The sequence below is a fragment of the Bos indicus genome, chromosome X (genome assembly GCF_029378745.1).
Source record: "Bos indicus isolate NIAB-ARS_2022 breed Sahiwal x Tharparkar chromosome X, NIAB-ARS_B.indTharparkar_mat_pri_1.0, whole genome shotgun sequence".
Lineage (NCBI taxonomy): Eukaryota > Metazoa > Chordata > Mammalia > Artiodactyla > Bovidae > Bos > Bos indicus.
The window spans coordinates 133,302,325-133,320,989 of record NC_091789.1 but is presented as its reverse complement, the minus strand read 5'-3'; the positions used below and the strand labels follow the sequence as shown (position 1 = coordinate 133,320,989).

General features: G+C 43.2%; 1 protein-coding gene across 13 annotated transcripts in view; it reads right to left on the bottom strand.

The window, feature by feature from the left end:
* SH3KBP1 (SH3 domain containing kinase binding protein 1) overlaps positions 1 to 18,665 on the bottom strand; it is a 331,727-nt gene that overhangs the window by 245,527 nt on the left and 67,535 nt on the right. The window contains exons 1-3 of one of the 13 annotated variants that reach the window (XM_070785425.1): positions 8,137 to 8,284; positions 7,697 to 7,805; positions 6,854 to 7,044 (exon numbers count right to left, since the gene is read on the bottom strand). The exons of 9 other annotated variants lie outside the window; for them this stretch is intronic. Coding sequence is in view for 1 of the 4 variants with exons in the window: in XM_070785421.1 (XP_070641522.1) it covers positions 8,137 to 8,190 (54 nt within the window). In the remaining 3 variants the exon portion in view is untranslated. Of the gene's footprint in view, positions 1 to 6,853; positions 7,629 to 7,696; positions 7,806 to 8,136; positions 8,299 to 18,665 lie in introns of those variants that run through there. 3 more of the 13 variants (XM_070785427.1, XM_070785421.1, XM_070785426.1) reach the window with 3 other exon arrangements.

Below are 18,665 nucleotides of genomic sequence, written 5' to 3'. Positions count from 1 at the left end.
CCATGGGGTCACAAAGAGTCAGGCATGACTGAGCACAGTACAAAAAGTGCTTCCAAGGCCAAAAACCAATCCCAGGGAGACTGAGGTCTCCTCCTAATCTAGACTATGGCCCTCCCCATAGATGAGGTTCAACTATTGTGTCCCTAGTCTATTAATCCATAGTTTATGCCAGGTAGAAAAAAATACACAATGGAAGCAAGTCAGGAGATACACATACACACACACACGAAAGTGAAAGTGTCAGTCACTCAGTCGTGTTCAACTCTGAGATCCCATGAATTGTAGTCTGACAAGCTCCTCTGTCCATGGAATTCTCCAGGCAAGAATGCTGGAGTGGGTAGCCATTTCCTCTGCCAGGGGATCTTCCCAACCTTTACCATCTGAGCCACCAGGAAAGCCCCCCTATATAGAGAGGTGGAAGGGCAATACTATTGGTGGAAGGGAAATTTAGCAATATCTATGAAAATCCTAAGGAGAGACTGTTAACCCAACAACTCCACTGTGAGGCATTTATCCTATGGGTGGACTCACATGAAATAGGGTGCTTTGTTGCAGGAAAAAAAGAAAAACCAGAAACAATCCCAAATAGGGCACCAATTATACAGAATAAGAGCAGACATAGCAAGAATCATTAATTGAAAAAAAGCCAATTGGATCAGACCTTGCATACTGTCTAGTTTGTGGGGTTTTTTTAAAATTGTGTTTTTATTGTTTGTAGTTGCAATAAAATTCTAGAGAATTAAAAAAAACAAGAGGGAAGTAAAGTAGGGAAATCTACTTAAGCTCTTCTGTTGTGCTTCAACCATGAGGTGGGGTGTTTTTTATTTTCCCCCATTTTAAACACATATAAGAAAAATATATGAGCAGTGAGAATTCATGAGAACTTAGCCCTAAATTGTTCTCAGCAGTGAACAGAGTCTTAAAAGAAGACTTACTGATTGTCAGTGGGCTGTAATTCCTACTCAGGAAGTAGCCTGATACAGTTAAGAGTGGTTTTCATGAAGAAGGCATGAAATCTAAATGGTGTCTTATTAGTCATCATTTAATCAGAAAACCAAATAACGTTCCACATTGCATTCTGCAAGTTGAGTGCATAATTAAAATTTGATCAGTGCACTTTTCATAATTTTAAGGGGCAAAAGTACGTAATGTAATCAAAATACAATTCAGCACATTATGAATTGGGTATCTTGTTCATTAGATGCTAAAATTTCCTTATTTCTTATAAGGAAAAAAGCTGTGAAGGGCTTAGATGCACACACATGAATCCTCATTAGAGCTTTGCATGTAATAGCAAAAGCAAAATTGGAAATGAAACAAATGTACACAACAGGAAGCTGAGTGAATAAATTATACCATAGCCATACAATGAAATGCTCTGCAGTTCAACAGCATAGATACAGAAAGATGTTGGTGGCACATTTAAGATTTTTTAAAAAGCTGATTTTAACAGCATTTGTGGCACAGCCCTATTTGGAAAATGATACACATATTTATACATGTGTTGGAAAAGGTTAGGAGAGCAAGAACATACTGTAAATTATAGTTATCCCTGGGCAGTTGGATTACAGGAGATTTTAATGTGCATATTTCAATTCATCTTTATTCTAACTTTTTTATTTTAAAAACTTATGTGTGATTTCGAAAATGCTGGCTATGTTTTCCTTCCTTGGGATAAGAACCCAATGTTCTTCCGTGGAAGCAAATTCCCACATGAAATGTGTCGCTTGTCCTCTTCTTCTGTCCCTTTGTGGGGCTTTCAATAGTTTTTCTGATGCTTCAGAAACTAGAGGGAGAGGGAAAGCCAGGTCTAACCAGGGGCAACTGTGTCCCAGGGTACATGGTGACAGTGCCTGAAGACAGTTTTCATCGTCACAACTAGGTGAGGAAAGGAGCTGTGTGCTATTGGCATCTAGTGGGGAGAGGTCAGAGATGCTGCTAAACATCCCACAGTGCACAGGACAGCCTCACAATAGCCTTAAATAGCCCCAAATGTCAACAGTGTCAAGGTTGAGAAGTCCTGTGTTGGGGTTAATGAATCTTCAGGTGACATGCTTATGCTCCAAAACAGCACCCTTGAAGTGTAAACTATTATTTACAGGATGGATAAACAAGGGCCTACTGTACAGCCCATGGAGCTATATTCAATATCCTGTGATAAAACATAATGGAAAAAACATTTTTAAAAAGAATGTCTATACGTGTATAATTGAGTCACTGTGCTGTACAGCAGAGACTGGCACAACACTGTAAATCAACTGTACTTCAATTTAAAAAAATTTTAAAGGCAGCACCATCAAATAGCTGCATAAGGCATGGCTTGGCATATGGAAAATGCACTGCTGATGGAGGCAGAATATCTGAGTTGAATCCTGGATCAGCTCCTTTTCTGGCTGTAAAACCTCAGGCAGGTGACCACAGCAGCGTGCTGATCTTGCATCCTTCTTCCTAAAATGGAAATACCACCAACCACGCCCCAGAGCGCACAAGAAGTTTCAACACAATACTGGAGGAGAAAGGGTTCTGTAAATGATGAAGCACCACACACACAGGAACAGTGTTATTACCCTGAGCTACTCATTGTCTACATTTATCGGTGAATGCACAGAGGATTGCAATGGGTCTTCGCCCAGCACACTCTTCCTGCCCTGAGTCACATGTCATACTGGTGATTTGAACCATCAAGAATGTTGTTTTTATACTACATGTTCCTTGGCCTAAAGTGCGAAGGAGCAGAACTTGATGGTCAAGCAACAAGATCTGGAGTCAGACTTCTAGGAAGAAACCCAGCACTACTGCCAACTGGCTGGTGACCATGGAAAGTGATGCGATTTCTCTGTGCCTCAGTTTCCTCCTCTGTCTATCCAAACCAGAAAATTTTAGAGTGAAAGAATTTATCATCTGAACCAAGACATTTTGGAGTGAAAAGGATGCTACTGATGTCAATGCCAGGACAACAGGCAGATACCGAGACAGTCCTCCAGCAAACAGGGACATGAAGTCACTCTAAAGATAACGGTATTCACAGTGCCCACCCCCAAAGGCTGGTTTTGATGATCAGATCAGCTAAAAGAGGCAAAGCACACAGCATACACTAGTAAATGCTAGCTATGATTTTTTTTTTTCCTTTCTCCCTCCATTCACCTAGCAAGTACTTAGTGCCCTGGCTTGACACTCCGCTCCAAGCAAAGAATAAGTCAGACACACCCACTCCCTGTCCCCAGCGGGGCGCCTCCTCTGTGCCACAGTGTGTGTGAGTGTGTGTGTTACAGCCCCAGGACTTTTCTTGCACAAACACAGTCACAACACTTGCAGAATTAAGCACAAACCCACGGTGAGCACCACAGGTCAAGAATGCCAGGAAACACATACCAAATGTATAAAAGTTGCAAGTCTCTTTCACAAGCATGAACAATGAGTAAGAGCTTATCTAATCCACAAAGCTAAAGGACTTTATTATTATTCCAAAGACCCTGATTCAAGGAAACGGTTGCACAGTTTGACAAAATTTGCTATCACTGCATTTCACCAAGGGTGTTGATTAATACAATTTTGTAAGAGCATGTAATGTTTAAAAGCTCAGTAAAGTATTTGCTCTCTTTCCTTTCTACGAACATCCCATTACAAAGAGCTGTGTACAATTTGTCCACCTAGACAGCTTGCAGAACACATTTATTACGAAAGCTGAAAAGCTGTGTTAACTGTAGCTTGCTTTTGCACTGAGATGCATTTATGTCTTTCACCAAGAAATAAGCAGTTTGCTTCAGTGTGCTAAAACAATTTTCTCTAAAAGTCAACACTCACCATGAGAGGTAGACATTCCTTATTTCACACAAAAGTTCACTGGCTTCTAGGGGCCTGGGACTCTAATCACAAATTCCCTTCCTTCCTTCCCTCACACCCTCCTTGCCATCGTCAATTTCAGTAAAATTGGTCTCAATTATTATCACCATAAATCCTCACGCTTGAGTTTCCATATCCCACTGTGAGGTCCTGCCCTTCCCTCCTCTTCCTCATTCGTATTTTGCCAGGCCCGTGTTCAGCCAGCCTCCTTTTCTGCCCGTTTCTGACGATCCCTACAGAAACCTTGTTCCACTTCTTGGGTGGCTGTTAGATCTAAAATACCAGTCTGGTTCCGTCACTAGAAACACAAAATATGGATCTAAAAAGAGAAATTCCATCAAGTAAGCTGGATGTGCATAATTCAGAACAAATTGTGGGCCTATCTGTTTCTTGTTGTACTCCACGTCTGCCTGTCTTGAATCAAAGAAGCTTAAATCAGTGGTGTGTGTTTTGATCTGATGGTTACACAGATATGTTCAGTTTCCAAAACTTCAAACAGCTTACTCTTATGTGCATTTTATATGTGTTCTTATGCTATACTTCACAGTCATTTTAGAAAGTAGCTTACATCGCATAAACCTCTATGTAAAGTAAGCATATATCACACATCACCTACACTAGTGTTTGAGTTTCCACACTTCAGACTGCTGTCAATTAGTGGGCCATGCAATCAACTTAGAAGGTCCTCACCAACATTCTGTGTGTGGGCGCGGGGTGGTAAAAGCACTTGAACTACCTTCTTAAAAATTAAGTGCACAATACAGTATTGCTGTACAGCAGAACTTTACAGTATATACATCTTGCATAACTGGAACTTCTTACCCACGGAACAGCAACTCCCCACTTCCGTCTCCACCAACCCATGGCAACAAAGATATCGCAACAACTTCACTGTCCAGTTATGGATGAATGGAACAAGAAACCACGGCATATAAAAACAATGAAAAATTATTCAGCTTTAAAAAAAGAATGGAATCCTGCTATAGCCTGACCAGCATTCTTTAAAAAGAATAGAGAATAAGAGAGTGCATCATACACAATGAAGGCAACAACTGCTCCAGGAGATGTTTTGCACCTACATGTATGTGTCTGTATATGCACATGTGTACTATATGTGCACATGTATACTAGGTCGTCAGACTTTTTTTAAAAATTGCAGGACACAGTGGGAAAAAAAGCCTAAGAAACACTGAGTACACTGACAATAGAATTTGGAAGCCAGGAGACCTGGGTTCTGATCCTGGCTGGTTACAATCTACATAACCTCTGTGAGCCTCTATCTCACCATTTCTAAAATGGGCAGTGATATTATTTACCTCCTGGAGTTGGTGTAAAGGATCAATGATCTGGCTAACAGTCTACCACAGGGAACTTAAGACACTGTCTCCAATTTTGCCGCCATTCACTTGGTGCCCTGGGCTAGGTTCCTTATCTGTAGGAAGGACGCTTGAAGGAAATATACAAAGACGGGCAGTATCCAGGCTGAGCCCCCATCGTGGGACCCCCTTCAAGCCTCTGATGTCTGAGAGTGACAGAGCAGGGAAGCTATTGCCCAGCACACTGGGTGATAAATCATCCAGCTGTGGATTCTGAGCAGAGGAAAAAACCACTTTCCAAGATAAGAGGGTTTTCCCATTATTCTTGGCAGGAGGTGGCAAAAGGCAGAAGGGGAGGAAGGCCTTGGTAAAGAAATAAGCATTTGTTTTAAGCAAATCACTTTGAAGACAGGTGGTTTTCATTTTGAGAACAAAAGTGATGCTTACAACAGTTAGAGGGCGACTCTGGATACCAGCCATGGGCTTGCCAGGAGAGGGAAACAGGGTCCTAAGGTCTGGAGTGCTCCCAAAGTACCAGAGCGATGATGGAGGCACATGGGACAGTCCAGCACAGAAAAGCGGGAACTAACTTTATCAGGTTGTAGAAACACACCACTTAAAAGGCATCCACTGTATCCCTCATCCAAAGCCTCTATCTATTTAACAAATATTTGTTGAGCATCTATTAAGTGTCCAGAATGGAGTTAGGGGTTGGGGATACAGTGGAATAAGACAGACAAGACCTCTGCCCGCACCAGGGCTGAAATTCCAATGGAGGAGGTAGCAAGTGCCAAGAAAATCAATGAGGCAACAAGAGATTTACAGGCTGTGATGTAAGCACTCTGCAAGAAACAGATATGGCAATGTGACAGGAAAGGAGAAAGGAAACCTAAAATGGAGGAAGTCCCATTAGATAAGATGGCCCAGGAGGGCTTCTCTGAGGTAACACCTGAAAGTGGAGCAAGAGGCAGCCAAGCAGCAGCCAGAGAAGGGTGCTCCCCAGAGACAGCACCCCGAGCGCCTGAGACCAGTGGCAGGAAAGGGCTCAGGAAGAGCTGGGGTGGCCAGGGCCCAGGGGAGAAGGAAGTGGCCAAGTGGGAGGGTGACCACGATGAGGCTGGAGAGACAGGCACGTGCCAGACCACACAAGGCACAGCCAGCCATGGGCAAGATGATGGAGTCCAATGAAGAGCAAGAGAGAGCTACTGAAAGTTGGTACACGGTGACACATGATTTTGATGATGGTTAAGAGGAAAGGCACACTATTAAATCATTGCACACAAAACAAAGTGTGCAGATTATGATATGATGTCTCCAAAATCAATAATAAAAATTACCACTGTCTCAGAGCTCACAGATACAGTTATTGAGGGGTCTTGCCAGCTAGAGACAAAGAATTTTAGTCTATATGTGAGATAAAATACATGGAATTCAATGGAGACAAAGGGGTGGGAGAACTTGTAACTGACAAGGGAACACTATTACTAACAATTAGCTCACAGTCAGCAAATATAAAGCACAGAGTAAAACTAATTAACAAGACAGGCTCTAGAAAGTCCCATAAACAAGCAAACACACATAATGGTGCAAAGGCAATTGAGAACTGATCCATGCACATGGAGGTTGCCTAAATCCATGAACAGGTTGACCGAAACAACTGGTGGCAAGTCAACACGACGGTGCTCTACACCTACTTCTGAATCCGAAATTAGATGAATTGCTGAGCAGTGTTCTTTGAGGTCTATCTTTTCTTTATCTTCTCCCTTGTGCCAGCTGAATACAGGTATTCATAACTCAGAAACTCAAAGCTGAACAAGAAATGACTCTTCTGAATGGTCACTTCTTCTCTAGGACTCACGACACTCAGGTCCCCAGGCTCCATGGTCTGTAACACAAACAGATCTGTGGCACATGGGCATGACCCACTCACAACTTCTCCCCAAGACCTCCTTTTTCTGGGGAGTCATGTGCCTATGAATAAGAGGGTAACCAGGCTAAATGGCTGAGTAAGATAAGCCTATGACACCAATTGCGAGAACTCAATGGCCACAGTGACTGCCCCCAAACGAGCTGGGGACAGCAACACAGGCGGCACTTCATAGTCCAGCACACTTCTTGGATCAGTGGTCTAATATCCCGTTAAGGAAGGAGATGGGGTAAGGAGGGCAAAATACATGGTTTAGGGAAGGCCTACCAAGTGCCAAGCACTTTCACAATCATCACTCCAAATACCCCAGCATTTCCATGATGTGCAACGATCACAACTTTCAAATGAGAAAAGTACAACTTAAAAGAGGTTTCTGTGAGTGGCCCCAGGCTACAGTTAGCTGAGTGAGGACTTGAGCCTCGTGTGCCACCTGGGTTGGCACTGAGGAACAGGTCGGTGGTCTGAAAAGACCCTGCTCTTTCTGTCCTATTTCCCCCATTTTATTCCCCCCTCTCCTGTCCCATCGTTTCTTCCCACTATAGGAAAGCTGGACTCCACACCTGCCTTCATCCCAGCCTCCCAACTCTGCCAGCTACCTCAGAAATGTTACCTGCTCCCAACCCTCGCCAGAGACACTTCACCCGTGAAAGGGCCACCTGCAGGCTTGGGGGTTCGCGGGTGGGCTTGGCTGGCTGGGGTTGTCTTGTATGCCGTGTTCCCTGGAAAAAACTCATTGATAGTGGTCAGAAGAAGGAAAGAGCCACCCCACCAGACGACAGGGCTGTTCGAAATCTTTATGGATGCCGCCATCAACCGAGAGTCACTTCTGTCACAGAGGAGGGCTTGGGGAAGAAATTCCCTTCCTCCACAAACAAGAAAACTCAAACACCTGGGTCCAAATGGAAGGCGGTATCGCTCACCATCGTGGAAGGACTGAGCCAGGACCAAATTCCCCATCATGCCTCCCTCCCAGTCTACAGAATAGTCGGGCAACAGGCTACAAAAGATGCAGACGGAATAACAATTGAAACAGATGTATGGCCTACTTACAATCTCAGACGCATCGGCAGCAGCGCTCGGGGCTTTGGCTGCGGAAAGCTCCATACTGTGGGGTATGAAATGGTGAGTGTGGGCTGACTGTGTCTGAACTCTGGGCAGGAGTGTGTGCTGTGCTCGGCGAGAACTACGAGTCTCTCTGATTCACTTGGCAGCAGAATTATTCTAAGCATCCTGTCCCGTACCCAGCCCGCCCGCCCGCCCCTCCCACTACACATTCACACTGGCTGGTTTTTTTTTTCCTCTCTCTCTGAGCTTATTTCTGTCACAAATCGAGTGAAATACCCTTTTTCCAAATTAATCCAGTCTCTGGCACTTGAGAGTGTGGAACCTTTATGACCCTGGGGGTAAAAGAGGAAGAAGAGCCACCTAATTAGGAAGAAGTTGTAACTAACATAGGAGAGGAGAGCTGGAGAACCACAAAGTCTGCAGTCACAGCAAAATGGAGATTATTCGAGACAGCTGAAACACTCCACCCAGCCTCCAGGAGGGGACATGCACGGGGAACAAAGGGCATATGGTGTTTGCTTTCTTCAACATCCGTTCTCACCATTAAGAGCTGCACCAGCAAACACTCAGTACTTACATGGGGACAAACCTCACTCCACAATAGACTTGAAAATGTAGCTCATAATCAAATAAGTGACTGTGCAAAGCACAGGCCTACCCTGATTTTTTACTACATATAAATCAAATTTAATAAAGTCCAAATAACTGGCAGAATGTCTTTTTGGCTTAGTGAAGCATGGATTATACTTGAAAGAAAGTCAATTTTTGTTAATTCCAAGTTCATATGATAACTTGAACACTGACATATTCAGGACAAGATTTTATTTTATTTTTTCCTCCAGGAGAGATTCCAAGGAGCTAACTTAATAACTAGATAAGACTGATTTTTTATTATTTATTACTAGTGACATATTTAAACAATTCTATCCTAAAGCAAACAGGTTTTCTAAAGAGACTTAAGTCATTAATATCCCACATAAGTTAATGTTACCACCATCCCCCTTACTGCCTACACTATGACATCATCCAAAGGTAAATTTCAGAGCACTCCCTGATCAGACTATGATGAACTCCTGAATTAGTGAGAGCTGAACTGATGACACTTTTCACAGAGACGGAAAGCTAGGGTCAGCTTCAAAAATGCTCGGGTACCACTCTTAGTCACAGGTGTCCACCTATTCCCCCATAGAGCCCATTCCCAGCTTCAGAGAGGCAGCCTAATTAATTGTAAGCCAATCACTGGTTCAGGGTGAGCAACAGGAAGTAAGCTCACCCTATCAGGCTGCAGGAAAGGACTCCTCCTACATAACCAGCTATGAACAAGGAAGCAGAGGGCCCCATAGCCAAAGCCTGTCATCCTACAATGGCCTGATGACCACAGAGAAACCAGTCCTTGGGTGAAGCTACTGCCAGATGCATACAGTGGAAGAGAGACAGTAAGAACATAGGTCTCTGATGTCACTTTTAGCAGCTGATCACACTGCCTTTGGGTGATGAGCTAAAGCACTGCTGACAAGAACAGTCAGGGGAGCCAAGCAACAGTTTGTAATTTGGCAAAAGAGACTCCTTTAAAGTTAATAAAACACTCACAGAAAACATCCCCCTTAATGTTCAAGAAAAGGGAGAAGTTACAAAGATGAGCAGTTGCCTAGGGCTGGGTATGGAAATGGAAGTGACTGCAAAAGGGCACAAGGTTTCTTTGGCGGGGGGTGATGGACAAGTTCAAAAATTAGACTATGGTGATGGTTAAGCAACTCTGTAAATATACTAAAAACCACTGAATGGGACACTTCTAATGGGTGAATTTTACAGTATGTAAATTAGATCTCAATAGAGCTGTTAAAAAAAAAAAAAAAAAAAAAAGCTACATGGGAACAGATGCTCATTCAAAAGTCCCAGGATGAAAGGCCTTTAGCCTTTACCTTCATCCACAGCTGACGGAAGCATGTCCCTGCTTAAAATCCTTCCTTCAGTGTGTCCCAATTCATTGCAGAATCCAAGTGCCTTACAAAGGGATGCGACGTCCCCGTTGCCTGCCAGCCTCACTTTCCCCACTTCCCACTTCACTCGCTGGCAAGGCTCACTTCCAGAAACTCATCCAACTGTCTCCCCACAGCCTCTGAGCACACTACACCCACTTTCTTGCTCACTCTAGCTCCAGCTCTCCTCTTCACTAATCTCATCCTGCTCATCCTACACTGGCTCTTAGGTCCCATCCCTCTGGGCTCCCTGAGCATACTCTGTGCTTGCCTTGGTGGCTTGAAAAAGTATGTTTGGGGGTCTGTCTCTTCAGGCTAGACTCCAGGGCTGAAAAGAGGACTCCAGACATAACAGACACTCAGCAGACACCCACTGAACTGGTCTGCTCTTTCTCTTTGGGGAAGGACACCAGCTTCTCCTATAGGTCACTTGTGTCGTTGACATTGGGGGTGGGAGAGCCAGTGAGGTCCCGAGTGTTCTGGCTCTCATCCACACCCACTTGCCAGAGTGATCTCAGGTCCAGCAAGAGACACAGGCACCTCCAACACATACACGCCACCCTGTGAGAAACCCCTCATCTGCAACCACACGGAGCACTTCAGCTTCTCAGCTCAAACACTCCCTGACGCAGAAGGTAATGGTGACAATGCTCGTCGTCTCTCTCACCATATCTAAGCTTTCAGAAAAGGAAGAGTGGGAATGCCTTTTTTTTTCCCCCTGATTATGGAGTTGTCCTTGTTTTCTTTAATCCTTACACAAGGTAAGGAGCTGGGGTACCAAAAGTCACAAATGCAACTAGAATGGGAAACACTTGATTTTAAAGCAAGACTGCACATTTTTAAAGGGACTCAATAAACGGAGGAATGCTGGCAAGATCATTTCCACCAAATGTCTTATCTGCCTGCAGGATCTCAGGGGAAAAGATTAATAGCAAAACTTAAGAAATGTTAAAAAGCCAGTTCCTGGAGAGTCTCAATGATCAAAACAAAACAAAGTCACTCTGTGAAAGGAATGACCCACAGAAACCCACCGTGGAGTGGATGCTTCATCACAAGAAAGACATGGCCCAGCCCTCCTGCTTGTCCCAGCTCTCCGAATGTCCCAGAAATGCAACTCCAACCCAGGAGTAGAGGAAAGAGCTGAAACAACACTTCAGATATTCGCGATGGTAACTGTAAGTCCTACCTCATAATCATGACTCCTCTTTTCCATATTTGGGCCCCAGCTTCCCTGGATGTACTCCACAAGCCCTCACAGACATTATCTAATGCTAAGCAGATCAGCAAACTAACCATTAAGTACTCTGCTTTTTTCTCTATGCGCCCTGATTTAAAGCAGTCTGCACACAATCTTAAAGAAGTGGTCAATTCCCTTGTGTGTTGGGGGGATGCTAAGATTTCTCACATAGTTTAGGTCAAACAGGAAGCTCTTAGGATGTCAGGAAGTCTGTCTTTAAACATCTCAATTTGATTCCAACAGTGAAGTTTTCAAAGCTGTCACTATCCCCCTTCTCCCCCTCACAATAAAACCAAAGGTGACAGATTTATCATGAAATCACTTCAGTAGGTTTTTTTTCTCCCTAAATACCTGGCTGGCCTCAGCCAGGGTGACTCTAATCCAAGTAGTTTGGTGTGGGGTCTGGAAATCCATAGCATTCAAACTTCTCCAAGTGACTCAGGGGGCCAAGACAGCCCCCAAATAGAGGGCTGGGTGAAAAGGGCCAGTTACACTCTGGCTACTAAAAGAAGCATCAGTCTCAGCCTTTCCCCACCCACCCGGCCAAGACTCCCTGAGCCCGAACTTGCACTTGGGAAAGGACAGATCACGAAGGCTGGGAGGCATGACAGAGTTTGAGAAATTCAGGCTACACCATCATCCGACTTCAGAATCTCCTAGGTCGTGTTTCGTTTTCCCTTTGCAAGTGGGAGAAGCAGCAGCGGGAGGTCACCATCAGACCTCAGAATCCACATCCCATAGTTTGTCAGGATCTTACTGATGAAGAAGAGGGCCAAATCCTCCTCCCTCCCTCTCGCCCTTCCATAAACTATGAGCAGTCAGATTAAATGTAAAGGGAGTCAAAAGACTAAACACCGCCTGTTTGTTCAATTAAAGAAATACATTTTTCCACTCCTGCTGGCAACATCAACACTCACGGAACTGCGCATGTTTAAAAGCTACCAGCCACATTCAATTCCTACCCCAGCACACCAGCAGGACCGGCAAAGTTTCTGAGTATTGAAGAGCTCTACACGGACCCAATGCATGCCAAGATAAATCATTCTTAGGATTCGTAAGAACTACTAATTGCATCCATTTTTAAAAATCAATATACTTCAAGAAACTTTTTAAAAATTCATATGGTTATTTCTCTTGTTCAAATAACTTCATAAGAAATTCACAGGAAGTCGTGGTTCCAAGCAAATGTGGCTATGTATTTAAACACACGCACACACACAAAATCTCTCAGTAGCCTAACACCCAGCTCAGCAAAGATTCCTAGCAGGTTCTTAGAACCTGGCAAATTAGGGAATCCCTCGTGCTACTTAAGACCTGTGTTGTTGCCGTTTTAATGTAGGCAAAGCCACACTGACAATCTTGTACCCCTGTATCATAGTACAATTAGGAGTGAGACAGCATGGATTCAAGATAAACCACCCACAGGTTCGAATTCAGCTCTGGCGCTATCTACTCTCCCCTGGGCAAGTTATTTAACCTCTCTGGTCCATGGAAAATGTTGTGTAAGAATTCACTGTTTTTCCTACCCAGAACGTATACCATGGGGCTTTTCTTATGGCTCAGTGGTAAAGAATCCACCTGCCAATGTAGGAGACATGGGTTCAATCACTGGATCAGGAAGATCTCCTAGAGAAAGAAATGGCAACCCACTCCAGTATTCTTGCTTGGGAAATTTCATGGACAGAGGAGCCTTGTGGGTTACAGTCCATGGGATCGCAAGAGTCAGACATGACTTAGTGACTGAACAACAACAACAATAGAGTACCACGAATGGTATAGACAAGAGAACTATGTACACAAGAGGCACTCAATTATTACACCCAGACTGCATTTCCTTCAGTGAATATTCCATTACTTAACATGAGCAAACTTTTGGTTCTGTCAAGAAAGGTGCCTGTGGGAAAGTTTTTTCTTCTAATGGCAATGGCAAAAATAAATAAATAAACCAGAAATCAATGAATATATAAAGTTCTCCCTCTCAAATCGTGTACTTAAAATGGTTTATTTATATTATGACATTTATTCTTAACAAAGAAGCATTATTATAGAAAAAATTATGTAAAGTATTTAACACTTTTTTCCACTCGTGCTGGCAGCATCAACACTCACGGCACTGCGTATGTTTAAAAGCTACCAGCTACATTCAATTCCTACCCCAGCACACCAGCAGGACTGGCAAAACTTCTGAGTATTAAAGAGCTCTACACGGACCCAATGCATGCCAGGTGAAAAATGCACTTTATAAAACAGCAGACTGGTACCAGTGACATACAGTTATTGTGATCACAAATGCTGATTTCCAGAATGCTGAGGGCAGGCAACTACCAGACAATAATATTGTCTTCACAGTATCAATGTTACACTGTAATATATGCAGTAATAAGACAGCAGAGGGAATTGGGGTGTTGAAATTATTTAAATTACCAATCTTCATCTGATTTAAGCACTCATGACAAATGAGCAAATGATAGATTATTCAGTGTATTTATTAAATCCATTTCCCTGGGCAATTTCACTAGCCAACACTCTACAATAAACTGAGTTACCATAAGATTTAAATGATTTTTTTTTTTCACCAGAGGCTCATTTTAAGAATACCCATCCTTCCAGTTAGTTCTTACAAGGCAATCATTCAAAGAAGGGCTACTGGTGTTCAGACACCAAGGCTGACCTTTAAAAGAGCTACAGTCTTCACCAAGTTAAATAACCTCTCTGGTTTCAATTTTCCTGTTTGTAACATGAGGAATAATCACTATTTGGGGTGGGGGTCTGGGGGTGAGGATTAGCTGAATTTATGCACATTCTCTACAATTATGAAGAGGAGTAAGTAACACTCCCTTAATGGATAAAGAATAAGACTTCTACTCACAACAGCAATTCACGTTCCTTTTCCCTCTATGTCAGGTCCTGAAGTAGCTATTTAAAAAGTTTATTATTTATTAAATAATAAACTCTCACTGTCCCTCAAAATGTAGGGAGAGAGGAGTAATTCCTGTCTGTGTTTAAAAAACAGAAGAATGAGAGCAGGAAGAAACCCCATGTACTACTACCGCTCTGGGTTAGTTTTGACAGTGACAGCTGCAAGGGTCACTCTCATCAGCAACATCCCCATAGTGCTGTGACCTTCTAAAGCTGAGGGGATCCAAGGTTGTTCATGGCTCAGGGCCTTTGCACTTGCTATTCTCTACTCAGATGGCCCTTAGTCACAGAGGAGCCTCATCACTCAGGTGTGAGCTACAATGTCACCTTGCCCCCGAGGCCTTCTCTGATGACTCTGGATGAAACAGAAACAGCTCACACACTCCACCAGTCACTCGATCCTTTCCCCCTCATGTATTTCTCTGCTGCATGTTTCATGATCTGTGATTTTTTTTGCTTGTCTGTTCTCATGTTCTCTTTCCTCTGTTAGAATATATACTCTCTAAGGGCAGAGACCTTGTGAAGTGCATTCCAAAACTGGCACCTGGCACATGAAGGGCACTCAGTGGACAGACCTAGGTAATCTATGTGTTTGACAGTTTCAACACTCTGTCATATCTGCATCTGGTTCTGATGATGGCTTTGCCTCTTCAGACTGCATTTTGTGGCCTTCTGGCATGCCTTGTATTTTGGGGATTGAAAGCCAGACATTTTGTATAGGGTAGTAGCTACTGTGGAGAAGGCAATGGCACCCCACTCCAGTACTCTTGCCTGGAAAATCCCATGGACGGAGGAGTCTGGTGGGCTGCAGTCCATGGGGTTGCTAAGAGTCGGACATGACTGAGCGACTTCACTTTCACTTTTCACTTTCATGCATTGGAGGAGGAAATGGCAACCCACTCCAGTGTTCTTGCCTGGAGAATCCCAGGGATGGGGGAGCCTGGTGGGCTGCCATCTATGGGGTCGTACAGAGTCAGACACGACTGAAGCAACTTAGCAGCAGCAGCAGCAGCAGCAGCAGTAGCTACTGAGATAAATGAGCCCCTACTAGGGGATTTATGCTAATTTAGTCAACAGTTGGGCTATGTTGCCGTGTATTGGTCCCAAGGACATTAGAAACTTAGAAATTCCTCTGGTGATTCCCCCACCCTTGACTTTAGGGGTTCCCTTTCTATTGTTCCTCAGACAGAACCTGTCTCTAGTAGCTCTTCCTGTTGAAATCCACTGTTGTTAACTCCAGGAGGCTTCTTAGCATGCTGGGGGAGAATGGGTTCTCAAATATTCTGATCCCCAGGCTTTGGAATGCACATGGGGCCTTCGTCTGAGGGTTGGGGATTTGCCTTTAAAGTGCTTCTGCTCCTCACTCAGGGGCAGAGCCCCTCACCCCTTCCCTCAGCTGCAGGGGGTGTCCTCCAGTGTCTTCAGTCCACAGCCTTGAGGCCCTTCTCCAAGCAGAGAAAGACTGCGAGGTAGGGGCTGGGGCTGAGTGGAATTCCTGCCTCCAGCTGCAATGGTATTTCACCAGCGCGCTCAGACCGCATCCTTCCCCCCACAGAAGAAACCTTCTGTTCCTTGAGGGACAAGGATCTAAGCAGATTTCTCAGCGGTTCCTGAGACAGTACCCCCAGCCCACACCGTGAGTTTTCTCTGGATTTTCCCCAGGCTTTGCTGTGAGAGCCAGGTGGGCTTCTTGGCAGGAAAAGCCTAGGAAAGGGTAAGACTCCCTTCTACCCCACCACTGCCCTGAGGAGCTTCACAATGGTGTTAGCCTACACTCAGCCTCCAGCAATCTGTCAAAACGCAAGCTCCATCTTTCTACCTGCTTCTGTGGCGCCTGGTGGCTTCTGTCTCGAGTAAGCAAAAGTCTTGTGTCTCAGAAAGTGCCCTCCTCTCTCTCCAGATTCTGAAATGACTGTTTGCTCTGCAAACTTGTTCTCTGTTCATTTCTAGTCTGTCCAGATTTTTTCTTGTAAGTGTGGGAGGGACATTTTTGCAACTCTCTCTGTCTCTGAGCTGAAATCAGAAGTCTCTTTACTGATTTTTAAAGAATCAAAAGTAGGTATGACAAAATGGTAACATTTGATAAAACTAGGTGGTGGGTAGGTAGATGTTGCTTACATTCTCATGCCCTTCTATATTTTAATAGATCGGTAACATTTCAAGTTTAAGGTGTGGGTGGCCACAGTGGGAAACGGTACTATAATATAAATAGACTGAGATATGTATACATTTGGTTCTTGTTCAACAATACATAGAAGTCTCCTGAATTTTAAAAAATAACCATCATTTTTGGCAACACCTCAGAAACTTTTATGAAAAAATTTAAATCACCCCAATACCATTCAATTTTAGTGTCAAAGTAAAAGAAGAAACTAAAATAGAAAAATTAATGTCTTAAAAGAGAACAATTTATTTGTGCATGTTCATAAATCAAAGTACATGACAATATTACATGTTAATTGATTCACTGTCCTTTAAACTGATAGCCAACCATTACTATTCATATTCATGGGAATTTGAAGTTACTAATGCATGTGCCTGTGAACCACAGGTCATTCAACAAGTGCTGGGTCCCAGGCTGCAGTATATCAGGCAACACATGGGAACCTAATATCACACACCTTAAACCTCAGACTGCCATGTCTCCCCTTATCTGCGTTCGTAAATTAATATAACCTTTCATCGCATATGAATGAAAGCAGCAAAGGCTCAGTAAGATCCATCTCGTGGAAAGAACTTCCTCTTTTTACTTAAATAATTCACTACCTTAGATAATAGCAAGTAAATTATATGCTATGAAAAAAATGAACCATTAAAGACTCCAAAACTTCCGATTAATCTTAAGGATTGTATATTCAATTCAATTAAACTAGATGAATATTTAACACACTTCTTCTCTGTACTTACAACCATTCTAGCCACTCTGGGGGAAAAATGGGCAGACATGAATAACCTACCAATCTCTGCCATCACGACAGACCCTGAGACGGGTTGCAGGGCTGAGAGGAGCCTGTGTGACCACAGCCAGGGGATGGCAAATGCCTGGCACAGACCAAGAAGGGCCCTCCAGTTAAGTTTCATTATCAAAGAAGGTGATTTTTACTTATTTTTATGCTTTAGTATTCACTTGTATATGCCAATTAAAAGGAAATCATTTTCAGTAGAATGCATCTTCATTCGGCTTTTTTTGTAATGAATGAAGACAGGCCTAAGCTTGGCTGTAATGAGCCTTAAATGGGATGACTCCACCAATGATGAATCTGTAGCTTTAATCACCATGTGTGGTTCTGTTAGATGCACTCCAGGTAGAACTGCAATCAGGGTGACCAGTCAGACAGCTAAATAACACTTTCCCCTGCCTGAGAACCATCACTCGTCAACTGTGCTGTGTTGTTACCACAGCTGTTTACCTTCCTGCACTGCAATAAGCTCGAAATTAGACTGCACTTCCAGCTCAAGGGCTGGGGACGATGTTTAGCTGAAAGTTGGCAGCATCCTAGTCTTAATGGTCACCTTAAAATACCTGTTAATGGAATCCATTCAAATTCAAGTTTTAAAATAAAAGGGTGAGTTAAATTGAATAAAAAATATCACAGGCTATAAGAGAATAAAGGCATATAGATTTTTAACCACCACTGACAGGAGAAGCTCGCATTATAATTGCATAGATTATATGTACCAAAGAGAGCATCTGTCATGTGACATTTTGAACCAAATAACACACACTCTCTGGAAAAAAAATATCAATAAGCACAAAGAAGCAATTTCTCAACAGTTGAAAGAAACCACACAAACCTGACATGCTCCATAGTCAAATACTTTTCAAAGTTCATATTATGTGTCATCAGAGTCTAATGTCATAATTACTCATTTGACACAGAAAAGCTGAAGCTACTTTCATATGGCAGATGTACTTTTTTTGTAGTCAGGTTGACAATTATTCCAGTTTCAAGATTTGGGGAGAGAAAAGTTGTGCACACACTCATGATTTTGCTGCCAAGAGGAACAGTTAAAGACTGAACACAAGGCAAGCTGTGAGCAGATACAGCATGACCAGCAATAAACCTGATTCCTTTTCTATTTGTGCCCATGAAGGCCTCAATATTAAGTGTGACTACAGGTCTAGCGGCTATAACTCGATAATAATTACCATGTTAAACAGTCATAAGGTATCTTCTACCTACAACCTGCCAACCTATTGATTCGGATACCATTTCTTTACTATGAATCTATGTGGTCAGAAAACAAATCCCAAGTGACCAAACACTTCAGTAGCTGGCATCACACTGCAGACAATGAGGTGTTGTCCAAACACACTCAGCTTTGCTAAGACCACATTCATGTTTTATCAATGCCAATTATAGTTTATTACAGTCATG